At 32.7% G+C, this 12,922-nt stretch overlaps 2 protein-coding genes across 2 annotated transcripts in view; one reads left to right on the forward strand and one right to left on the reverse strand.

The window, feature by feature from the left end:
- Positions 1-12,922, forward strand: part of LOC140443550 (coiled-coil domain-containing protein AGAP005037) — a 1,206,743-nt gene that overhangs the window by 549,826 nt on the left and 643,995 nt on the right. The window contains exon 7 of the mRNA XM_072534868.1: positions 7,551-7,737. Coding sequence (XP_072390969.1) covers positions 7,551-7,737 — 187 coding nt within the window. The remainder of the gene's footprint in view (positions 1-7,550; positions 7,738-12,922) is intronic.
- b6 (pentraxin-related protein b6) overlaps positions 8,156-12,922 on the reverse strand; it is a 135,877-nt gene continuing 131,110 nt past the window's right edge. Inside the window, exon 6 of the mRNA XM_072534869.1 lies at positions 8,156-9,244. Coding sequence (XP_072390970.1) covers positions 8,304-9,244 — 941 coding nt within the window. The 3' untranslated portion in view covers positions 8,156-8,303. The remainder of the gene's footprint in view (positions 9,245-12,922) is intronic.

Below are 12,922 nucleotides of genomic sequence, written 5' to 3' on the forward strand. Positions count from 1 at the left end.
TTACTGATGTGGAGGTCCTGCGTAGAATGGGGAAAGAATGTGAAATTCCCATGACCGTCAAAACTAAAAAGTTGGAATATCTGGGACATGTAATGAGAAATCAAGAACGTTACGGCCTTCTCCAGCTAATTCTCCAAGGGAAGGTAAATGGTAAGAGAGGACCGGGAAGAAGACGCATTTCCTGGCTTCAAAATTTACGAAAGTGGTATAACACGACTACCAGTGAACTGTTCCGCGCTGCAATAAACAAAGTAAAGATAGCCGTCATGATCGCCAACATCCGGAACGGATAGGCACTTTAAGAAGAAGAAGAACAAAAGTAATAAAATATTGTGATAAACAAATTAATAAGATATTGTAAATCAAAAGTTTAGAAATAACGAATAAATAAATCAAATATAATTCTTCTTCTTTTAGTGCCTATCCTCTGTGGATATTGGCAATAACGTTGGTCCATACAACTTTGTTGACAGCTACTCTAAATAGATGTATGGTAGTCATTCCTGCCCACTGTCTGATGTTCTTCAACCACGATGTCCTTCTGCGCCTTTGAGATCTTTTGCCTTCTATCTTGCCGTGTAAAATTAGTTGCATTAGTTGATACTTCTCATTGCGCATCACATACCCTAAGAATATCATCTTTCTGATTTTCACGATACGCATAATTACCAGATCTTTATTCATACGTCGGTTCACGGTGTTGTTTGTAACATGATGGATATAGGAAATTCTGAGCATGAGGCGGTAGCACCACATTTAGAAGGCTTCTTATCGTTTGGATGTTGCCTCCGTCAAGATCCAGGCTTCGACTCCATATAGAAGGGTTGAAAATACATAGTATCTCAAGACTCGTGTTCTTATATCAATGTTCAGGTGCATAATACCTAAAATCTTTCTAAGGCGATTGAAGGCAGCTCTCGCCTTTTCTATTCGATATCTTATTTCTTTTGAGTGGTCCCATTCCTTATTTAGGCTGCATCCAAGGTATGTAATTTTGTTATATTTTATGGTTATTTTACGATTATTTTCAATGGTTCATTATTAGCTATGAATTGGTGCTCTATTACATCGTTCTTACTTACTACAAGAATTTTAGTCTTCTTACAGTTTAATTTCATGTCGTATCTGTCACAGGCTTCCACTACACGGTCTATTAATGTTTGCAGATCCTCCGCATTATTAGCAATCAAAACCGCATCGCCCGCATCTCTTAAATTGTTTATGATTTTTTATTTTTATATCTTCTCTTATCATAACTGAAATGTACTGTACGTACAGTACTAAAAAAAGTAATCAGCATTAAATAGGAGATATTTCTCGTTAATTATTACTTATCGCAATCTATATCTTAATCGTCATCATGCTCTTAATTATCTATTTTAATTATCGCTGGTTCAATATCTTCCTACAAATTGTCCATCGCAAACATTTTTTATTCTACTTTCTTAACGTGGTTTACATATTTATGCTACTGCTGTTTAGATACGCGTTGGTAAGCTTCTTTCAACAACCGTTCTACCAGTTTTTCTTTAAAATCGACGTTGTTTAAAGCCACATACCTTTTCACTTGACTTCACACAATCTGAATCGGGTTCAGCTCGAATGGTAAGGCGGCAGTGTCAAAATATTAACGGTATATTTTTCAGAAATTGTTTTAATTTTGTACTTATGTGCTGTTGGTTTCTTTTGACTGTGGACTTAATCCATTAGCCGAACTAAATAATTTTGTACTTGTTGTACTAAATGCGACCGCAGTATCCAGTAATTCACTTTTTATTTAAATTTCCTTAAAAAAGATGTTCTTTTCGATTAGCTAATCCTTGATTTGCTTTTTGTTTCACAATTTTTTTCGAGAAATCAAATTTGCCAAATTCCAAAACGTTTTCTTTGTCTTTCGGCAAGTTTGGAATTACCGTCTTCTCAAACCATTCTTCATATAGATCCTTGTCCATTTCGTCGTGCTAATCAGCGGTTCCCTTCTTGACGAAGAAAGTTAATTCGACCCATGCCACTTCCACCATGAGGAACAACAAAACGAGGACCTCTTTGGGATAGAGCTTTCAGTCGACTAGAGAACCCTTTTATGAAGGCATCTCATGGATTCTTGATAGCTGTATCTCTCCATTTCTTTTTGACTGAAGCTACGACGTTAGTCCAAGACTCATTGGAATAAACAAGATGTTTTTATTTGTCTGAGGTACTTGTGTCTCCAGGATATGACATGTTTTCTTTTCATCATTATTAAATCCCGACCTCTGTTACCATTATTCAAAACCCATGTCATTTAGTAGCCTACGATTTGTTTTTTTAAAGCTGGTAGGTCCTTATCATCCTTCACTCTGTTTATTAAGCTATCGACGATGGGTGGTATGTTTTTCAAAAAAAAATCATTTTTCTTATTCGAAATTTCTCTCCCTCATCGTAAGTATTCCCATGGGAATTGGACTGGACACTGTTTCTCTTTCTTTTTTTGTTCCGGTTTCAGTTCGCCTTGCTGGGCCTTTTCGCGGATGTCATAAATTTTGCGATTATTTACACCGCACATTGTCGAAACTTTTTCCACAGTATTAGTCAAGCTGTCACCATTTTTTAAGTTCAGATGATACTTCAATACATTTAACACCACACGTTTTACTTGCCCACTAAGAGTCATACTCTGTTTGAAATTCACGACTGATACTGACAACGGCTCTATGATATAGATACTTTCATGAGCTTGCAAAAATGAAATATAACTGAGCTTTCGTGATTTTTGCCAAGTTTTTGGTTTAATGTCCAATTCGACAAAGAGTCATGTTTGCTTTGCGTAGATAATGGGGATTAAAACTGTTTTGCTTTTCCTAACGACTTTAAAATAATTCTTATTTCCCAAAGAATGTGTTTACAAAGGTAGCTATTGAAAATTGGAAAATATAGAGAAGCTATCGACAATGAGTTATTGATGTATTTTACTTTTTTTATTTTTATTGTTCTTTATGTTATTGTGTAGTTTGACAATATAACTCTCTTATTTATACATCGATGACTGAATCAACTTTAGTTGAAACAATAATGATAGTCTTTTATACGACCGTATATATTCCAGTATATATTTCAGTGCTATGATTCTTAAATCCGGTCCTGAAGCCCCTCTCGGGACAAACCGGCAACCTGGTCGGCCGTTATCCCATAAGAAATACATTGCCTATATTATATAAGTATTACCTGCACTGCATTCTAACTGTGGGTGTGGGTTCTACTACAGCTGACACTGCACACCATATGTTTGTTATTATTTATGAAAAACATGTATACTAATACAGTAACATATATAAATAAAAAAGAACTATTTCTATGACTCAGTAATGTATTTTATTACACGGTTTGTACTGTAACTCAATTGCAAGTACGCAAAAATTTGATATGTAGTGTACTTTAAAATTGAATTTTTTGTCCTTCTTAGCTGTAAATATACTGATGATGTGGTCAAAGTTGATAAGGGTTGCTGGTTTGTGTCCAATTGATCTTACACTTAGAATAGTAATTCTCTTCTCTCACAGTTTACTTCTCACATAACTTTTAATGATTTTGAGTTTGCTTAAAATTTGTTTTCAAGATAACACTGTGGCTGGAGCGGAGAAACATTATCCGTGTAGTAGTAATGTTAAAGTGACCTTCTTCTGGTTTATTTTTATTGATTGGGCTTCCTTTGTTTTTTTCAATTGACAATCATTGCTACTTAAAACTTTCTGTTTTAAATTTCAATTCTTCAATGTAGAGATCAGTAGGGTAAATGCTTGCCAATTCTTCTGCTTTCATTTTTAGATCTTTTGTCTGCATTTTTTCAATTTGAACTACATTTAAAAATTTTGAACTTGCTGTTTATGTTGTCAAAACTTAGTACACATTGTCACTACTTGTCCGGGCTTTATCGCCAGACAGCTTATCAGGTATTTATTTAGTTTTTATTTTTCTTTTTTTTGAGAACCCATATGGTAGATTATTTTTGCTTGCTAAAAATTTACCCTCATTAGTGGCATCAGATGAAGGCAAGCTAACTCTTTGCAAAATCGCTAAAAGCCCTTGAAGGTTCAAGGCAGCCAAATCTATTGTCAGATCATTTTTTACAAAAGCTCATTGATATGACTGATCTTTTTGAACGAAGCATGCCAAGAACACGCCAAATCGATAAATTTTAGTTTCCCAATATTTTTTAAAAGGAAACTGGCCTCATTTATAGTATAAAGTGGTAAAAGATCATGGTTTTTAAGAAATTCTAGAATCTGCAAAACTTTACCGTAATGTTTGTATACAGCTTCGACCTTATCTAATCTTGCAAACTATGTTGTCTTGCTAGCAAACAATTTGATGAAACCTAGCCTGTAAGACAAGTTCACTCCTAAGAATTACGTTCGGGTGTAACAATTAATTGGAGCGAGTAATTACTATTTAAATGGAAATAAGCCACAATTAAAGGTTAAAGTACGTTAATTGACGTTCTCAAAATACAAACATTTTGAGAACGATTTCCGAAGTGGAAATTGAAACGCCAATAAACGTACTTTAACCTTTAATTGTGGCTTATTCCCATTTAAACAGTAATTACTTTAAAATGCCACAATAAAATAGCTTCAGAACAATATTGGAGCGAGGTGTATTAACTCGAGTTAAGACAAGAGTTACTCTCTTCGCTCCAATGCCTTTTCCAATGCCTTTTCATCCCTTTCCCCACTATAGCACTCTGATGCGCGATAGGGGCATCAGCAAGTATCAGGCAAATACTCTTCATGTGGTAATCCTGGGTAATAGAACCCCAAATGGTTTCCTAACCGAATTAAATTCAGGACAGCATTTGTCACTTTATTCCTGTTTTCTTTTTGTGACTTATTTGCTTACTTGAGCCTTAAGTCTCCGCTCCGGGCTAGGCTGAGTTCAAAGACTTGATGCTCAAGTGGTTGGGCCCTACTTTCTTGGGGTTTTTTAAGGTTTTTGTTAGTATTTTTTTTGGTGGCTTTCGCTTTTTGGTTTTTGTTAGTAGTTTTTTAATTTTTTTTGGTGGCCTAAGCTGAATTTTCAGTTTTTTTTTATAGGATGTCCTGAAACATAAAATCGTAATTAGTGTATGCATTTAATAATTATCAATTTATCTGGGCCAACACGGTACTTGCATTTGTCCACGATTTAATAGAGCTACGAACTATCTGCTTTATGTGTTGTTGTTGCTGTTTTTTGTTATATTTTCTCTCCGGGGATTTTTATTTTCTTCCTGGTATTTTATTGGTTTTCTCTCTGGTTCCATCTAATTTTATGTCACTATCTGTTGGTTAGGTCGTTTGTACTTCCATCGATTTAAAAGCATCGTACCCCATGGTATCTCGCATTATGTGAGTTGAATGTTTCTCTAGTTCCGCGAACTTTGTCCTTACTTTTTCTTTCATATTTTCAGTCACTTTAATTTGCTGTAATTCTCTTAATAGCAATCTTTCTGCAACGTATCTCGGTACGTTGGCTGCTTGTCTTAGGCTGCTTTTATGTGCCGCTTGTATTTTGTTTTTTGTTGTATTGCATATGTATCTCTATGCGAGAGATATACATGTTAGTATAGGAAGAAAGTACAAAGAGATTAGTCTCGTCATTATCCAGCTGTAACCGTATTTTCTCATTTTGTAAATACGTCCTTTATGCCAAATTCTGTCGAAAGCTTTACTTACGTCTAGGAAGGCAGCTCCTGTATATTGTTTATTATTAAATTCAGCTGCTATGTACTATGTTAATCTGAGTACTTGTAGCTCGCTAGAGTGCTCTAATCTGAAGCCAAATTGCGCTTCTGGTATTATATCGAGTCTGCCTGTTTCGGCTTGGAGTCTGCTGATTATGACTTTCTCTACAATCTTACTGATTACAGGTAGTAAGCTTATTGGTCTGCAACTTTGTAGGAATGTCCTGTCTTTTCCTGGCTTTAATTACATTATGACATGACCTCTTTCCATCTGTTTGGGAATTTCTTGAATTTTAGCATTCATTATTTTTGTTAGATATACTATGGCTCTCGCCGGTAAATATTTTAGAGCCCTGTTCGTTATTTGGTCTTGTTAAGGTGTTTTTTATGGTGAGCTGTTTTAAATTAGCTCATTTAGGTCCTCTGGTGATGTAGGATTGATGTTTTCATTTGGATCCTCGAATCTTTCTCTTTGTTCTTCGACTTATAAAGCTATAAAGTCGATGCATTTGTCTGGGTAGTAATTTAGTGTACACACTATCTCGAAAGTATTCCTTATTACCTCTGCTTTGTCCTTAGGGGTGTATACTATTTTCCATTCTATTTTCTCCGTGTAATGGAGGGATTGGTTTTCTATCCTTTCTGAGTATTCTTTGGGCCTCCAAATATTATCCTTGTTTTGACTTCTCTGTTTAGTCTGTTTGCTTTTTTTGTCCACCTGATTCCTTGTCCTTTTTGCCGTCTGCTTTCCTCTGTTCTTTCCCCGTTATCAAATCTTTTATTTCTTGTGGTATGTCTTTAAATCTTCCCGTGTTTATCTGTAGGTACTTCCTCTTCTGTAGTGCTGTTTCTAAGTGCTTGCTGGATGATGTTTTCTAACTCTAGGACTCTATCCTGTATGTCTTGTGGGTGATCTATCACTGTGATGTTGTCTTGCTTTTAGTTTTCAATGTCAATGGCACATATTTTTGAAGATCTTTCCAGCGTAAAGTTGAAGGCGTAACTCAAGAATAAGTACTATTAAAAGCTCCGAAAAAATTAGGTGCCTTTATAGAAGTACTGACCGCATCAGTACCAACTTTATTGAGGTAAAGAATATTTTAGCCCGTTCTCCTGAAGTAATATGAGCTGAACTCCTTTACAAGTTCTTGCTATATTTGCTTTATTATTGTAGGATTTACCTTAAAAGTGCTTTAAGTTACGTTTATCATTGTATTACTTTTTTAAGATTATTTGCCTGTGACATTCACTTGTTTTGTCACTAACAAAATGTCTAGAGTGCAGTCAAATATTAAGAAAATATGCCTCGTTAAAAATGTCTTTTATTATATTTTGCATTATATTATTGGCAATAATTTTAAGAAACTTATCTTGTATTTGATGTGAGAAATACGAGATGCGTCCTTTCTTATATCGCTCACTCAATATATAGGTGAATTACATTGTAATGCGATATAAGTTATACTATGTTTAAATACTTTCCACTAGATGGGTAACTAAAATCACATTTTTATTTAATTCATCAGAATGGGCGCGTGCCCTCCCTTCTTAATTCCGGATCTGCTGGCGAAAATCTTCATTAAATATATAATACAAACGCTGGTCATACCAACGATACTTGCTTTAATATTAGTGTCCATCGTGTATAAAATATAGGGAAATATAGGCTTACACATAAATAAATAATTTAAAAAATAAATAATAATATATGTGTTTTTTTTTATTTCAAAACGGTACTTCTACTTACTTTAAAAACATACCTACTACATACATATTATCTTAATTTGACAATATTTTCAGTTAAATAGTAAATAACAGTTTTGACCACTCATAAATTTTAAAAATCTTTCAGATCCCACCTTCGTGAAATTAGAGATCGATCAGTACTTAGGCTATTCGAATCTGCCGATGTTTCCGGTGGTCTTCCAATGGCTGGTATTGGCATTGCCGGTGGAGTTGGGCACTTTGAAGATCCTAGTTACTTTTCTGAACCGGAGTTCGACTCGGAGTACCAGCATCAGCATATCCACAAAAGCAAGGTAGGCAAACAACTCTTCTCTATACCATATTTTTTGTTAATTTAACCTGACACTTTTATATAGTTTCCTATTTTTATTAGTTCCTAAATAAATATTGAAATTATATACTAATATAAAATCTAGAAATATTTTTTAGAAAATTTAAATTTGAATTTTTTTTCCTAGGAATGTGTACCAAATTTTTTTATAAACGGATCATAGGTACCCGTTTACATACTTCTTACAGCTGATATTCCAAATAATTTATAAACATGTTTATTATGGGTTTCATGTATAAATTATATTTTAATATTTATTTAATAAAGAATGTAATACTTTCGTAAACATCTTCACAGTATATTATTTAAGTTAAAGGTTTTTTCATATTTCACCCTTTTTTGCCCATTTATTAATAATTTATTTTATGTAATAAGAACACTTTGTTCTGGCAGATATAATTTTATTAACATTTAATAAAAAAATAACAAAGTATAAATACTAAATTAATAATACTAAGAATTATACTGTCTAACGTTTCGATGGCAGTGAGTTAAAATGACGTATTTACAAAAATGTTTCTATAAATTTTAAAACACTTTGCATTCAGACACAGCAGGCGTGTAAAAGGCACCAGAATATAGCTTCTTAGGTACAGTCCTCCAACCAAAAATTAATGCCTTTCCGAATGGTTCTTCGTCACACCCTGTACATACATTAAGAACTGCTTTAACTTCTGCTTCTGCCGGCTCCCTTTCGTCTTCTGTTTCTTTTTGTTTTTCGGAAATTTGCTCATTTTGTCCTATACCGGCTAAACCATATAAAAGACTTTGGTCGAAATTATAAGACGCACCGCGGTTATCTAAGATAGAATCATCAAAGAAGCTGCCGCCTATTGTCTGTCTCTTTTTTTGCTTAATAGAAACTTTTTTGTTACTATGACTACTACTATGCCTTTTAAAAACATTGTGAGTTTCTAGCGCAGCATCGTAAGAAGGGGCTGCGTTAGTCCCCAAAGCATGATTAAAATCATTGTCAACTATTGGAGAGTTTCCAAAACTAACATATTGTCGTGAAAAGGATCCTACATCATTATTGGAAGATTGGGGTGGGGCTGGTAAAAATAGAGCTTGGGGTTGTAGTTGCGATTGAGGTTGTGGTTGAGGTTGTAATTGCGATTGGGGCTGCAACTTTTGTTGTGTTTGCAGTAACTGTTGCGTAACCAAGTTACCCACAAATTGACCATTGGCAAACTGGGCATCAAATTGTTGACCTGGTACCAATTGTGGCTGGTCGCCTCCTGCAAAATTAAGTCGAATATTTTTATTAAGTTGTCCGGAAGTCAGAAGTGGATGCTGAGGTAAGGCTGCTCTGCTTGCCGGTGTAGTTGGCGCTGGGGTGGTTATGGCCCTTCCGTTGTGATCAAATTGATGTGCGTGATGGTGTTTATGGTCTTTGTGTGCTTTACCAGCAGTAAGAGCTACTTTATACAGTTGAACCATTGTAATTTCACCAAGCATACCACCAGAACCTACAAAATAATAAACATAGTTAAATAAAAATAATCAAAATGTACAATGTATTTAATATAGAAAAATTCAAATTAGTTTATATGTCATGTATTGCTTAAAATAACATTAACATAGAATTTTGGCGTTTAAATCAGTACTTAAAAAATGCTACATGGTTAATAAAAAAAAAAAGAATAAAGTATTTCAGTACGAGGTATATTAATCTCTATTGTGCCTTTAAATTTTGTGGGCATGATGTTAATCGGTTACGAGCCTCAGCAATCGCTTAAGTGAAACTAATAACTTGTATAAACAAAAATATTGGTTGGGTAAAATTTTTGATATTATTTATCGAACGTTTATACACACAAATTTTGACTTAGTTTTAACCAAGTGATCACTTTTGATTTGAAGTATTTTATTTACTTTTTTACCGAAAAATTAAATATAAAGGATTCCAGGTCTTGTAAAATATTTTTCATTATTTTGTTAATTTTTTTCAACAGTGATAATATTTGGTATATCATTATACTGTAGAATGACATCAATTGGTTTACTAGAATTTATAATGTCTACTTTTACAGTATATAAGAGCGATCCTGTTATGGTACTTATTGGCCAACCATAAATAAAGATTAATTTTTTTGCTTCATTTAATTTCATATTTCTAGAGCCAAACTATGTCCTCCAAAACTAGTAACTTAATTTATGTATAGTTGGGACAATTTATAAGCATCACAGTGTATTCACAAAGTAATCTGTCAGCAATTCGTCATTCAATTTTAAAGCTAAAGGTTCCTATAATCGCTAGTGCTACATTTTGTTGACAATGGCATTATTGATATACAGGATGATTCAAGTTTAAAAAGGAACACATATTTTTTAAGATATAATTAAACTATAATTAGTCGTAAATAAATTTAAATTTTTATCTTATTGTAACTTTTCGATTAGACGTTTTCTGAAAACGTTTTCAAAAAATCCTGAAATAAAAATTATGAACATGCTATCTTTAACGGATTAATGTTAACGATGAAGTTTATCATAAACAAAAACCTCATTATCATAATTTTGATTTCAGAATTTTTTGAAAACGTAATATTCGAATTTTCCGGATTAGAAATCAATTCGTCAAAACAAAATAACAATGTTGATTATGTATATATATATATATATATATATATATATATATATATATATATATAAAGTAGTCCAAAGTTTTTTGACTAGTTTGGAAAAAATATATGTAAATACTTTTTTCTTTTTGGGTGTGGTAGTCAATAAAAAATAGAGCTTTGCTAAGGCGTACTATTTATTCTGAATCCAAGCTTTCGGTGGTTTTTTGCCACCTTTATCAAGGTCTACAAAGAAAATTACTATGTTGTAACAAACTGAATGGTGCCAAAAAGGCTGTAAAAAACTATAAAAAACTTACCCGAATGTAAGATTCGTGGCATAAACAACAACGTTAAATAACATGATAAAACTGAGGTTGCAACTAAACTTAAAAATGTTACTGTTAAAAAACACTTTAAAAATTACTAAAAACGTTAAAAGTTAAAAACAAAATGAAGGACGACATGTTGAAACAGTCGTCGTTGCAGGCTTGATTTCAGTCACATTTCACGAGCAGAAAGAGAAAGTGAGTGGATAATTATTGTTTAAATAGTTTGGAGAAAATACAAAAAACAACTTTGAAAATAACGTCTAACAGAATACTGTTAGTGAATTTTTAGTACTGCCAACTGTATTACCAACTTGAAATTAAGCGGGAAATTAAAAATGTAAATTATAACATAAGCAATCGAAAGAAAATAGTATTTAGTAAATAGGTTTAGAAAAAACAACTCAAAACAAAACAAAACTGAATTAGTAATTGCAGTTTGATCGTAAATATTCAATTAATAATGAAATTTCAAAAAAAGGAAAGAACCAAAGAAAACTCTGAGATGCAAAATAGCTCAGTCAAAAGTCAATATAAAATTGTAAATTTTGCTAAGATTCTGGATCTCAGATCTCTTATTAAGATTGTTATTATCACTCTTGCTGATATGTACCATCTCTAAGAAAGTTCTCTTGAATTTATTTTTCTCTCTGGCTAATATTTTTACATTGTTGAAATCTATCTTATGGTCTAGATCGATAGTATGCTCTGCCAAAGCACAAGTAGGTTTGTTTAATCTACAATCACTCTTATGAGAAATAATACGGCTAGACAGATTCCTTCCAGTTTCACCAATGTACGTGGATGGACATTCAGTACATTGAATGCAATAAACAACATCTGTAGTCTCTAGAGTGGTTAGGGGTTGTTTTATTTTGCTATACAGCTGACGTATGGTTTTGATGTTCTTGTTAGCTATTTTGATATTCTTAAAGTCTTTAAAAATCTTAGTGAGTTCAACGGTTAGTTTCGGAATATATGGAAGGGCATAAAAATACACACTTGTTGGAGCAGAAATATTTTGTGCTGAGGGCATATATATATATATATATATATATATATATATATATATATGCCCATATATATATATATATATATATATATATATATATATATATATATATATATATATATATATTAAAAAACGATTAAAAATATCTACAAAACAACACAATAAAAGACAAAGTAGAAGAAAATTAACTGACCCGATCGAAGCCTGGCAATGGGATAAGACAGAGAGATTTCGTGAGTCCTCAATGGTTCAACCTCATTATGGATGAAATAATAAAAAATGTAAGAACTAAAAAAGTATACAAAATGGGGGGAAAACAACTTAAAATAATCTGCCATGCAGACAACGCAATACTACTCCCTCGGAGTGAAGATGATTTACAACGTATGCTGCAGATAATAGAACAAGTGATAAAGTTTAAATATCTAGGCATCACATTATCTAGCTACAAAAAGCTCGAAACATAAGTGGAAGATCAAGGGATTAGAGAAAACAGAGCCACACATTGTCTAAGTGAAACAATATGGAGAAATGGAAATGCCGGAACAGTCATCAGACCAATAATAACATACGCGGCAGAAACACAAAAACAGCAAAAATGACGTTAGAAACAGTAAAAGCACTTGATAGTATAGTAATAAGTAATATAGTAATAGTAATATACTACGAAACAGAGCTAAAAGTACATATATATATATATATATATATATATATATATATATATATATATATATATATATATATATATATATATAACGTAGATGCAAGGTGGAGAACATCAAAGACTGGGTAAAAAATAAAAAAGGAGAATTGAACGATCGTATAAGCCGAATAACAAATAGAGTAGTAAAGATGACAAGAGACGGTTTCCCAATAGGAAGACGATCAATAAGAAGACCACATAAACGATGGAACGACAACTTACTTGAGGCTCATTTAAGGTTTGTTCAGCTTTCGAGTTTATTTAACTATTTATTAAAGCATATTACTTACAAATTTAAAAGAAAATGAAAGCTGTACAATGAAGTTGTTGTATATTTACACGCTTACACTTGCGAGGATGCTACTATAAAATCAACAATATCAACGACATTTTAGAAGGAAGGAAAAAGAAAAGCAAAGTAAATAAAATGTCATCAAGTTATATTGTTAATTTTATAGCAGCTTCCTCAGAAGCGTAATCCTTTAAATAACAACAATACATAGTTCATTGTATAATAAATTTTTTTTTATTTGAAGTAT

This window comes from Diabrotica undecimpunctata, chromosome 6 (genome assembly GCF_040954645.1).
Source record: "Diabrotica undecimpunctata isolate CICGRU chromosome 6, icDiaUnde3, whole genome shotgun sequence".
Lineage (NCBI taxonomy): Eukaryota > Metazoa > Arthropoda > Insecta > Coleoptera > Chrysomelidae > Diabrotica > Diabrotica undecimpunctata.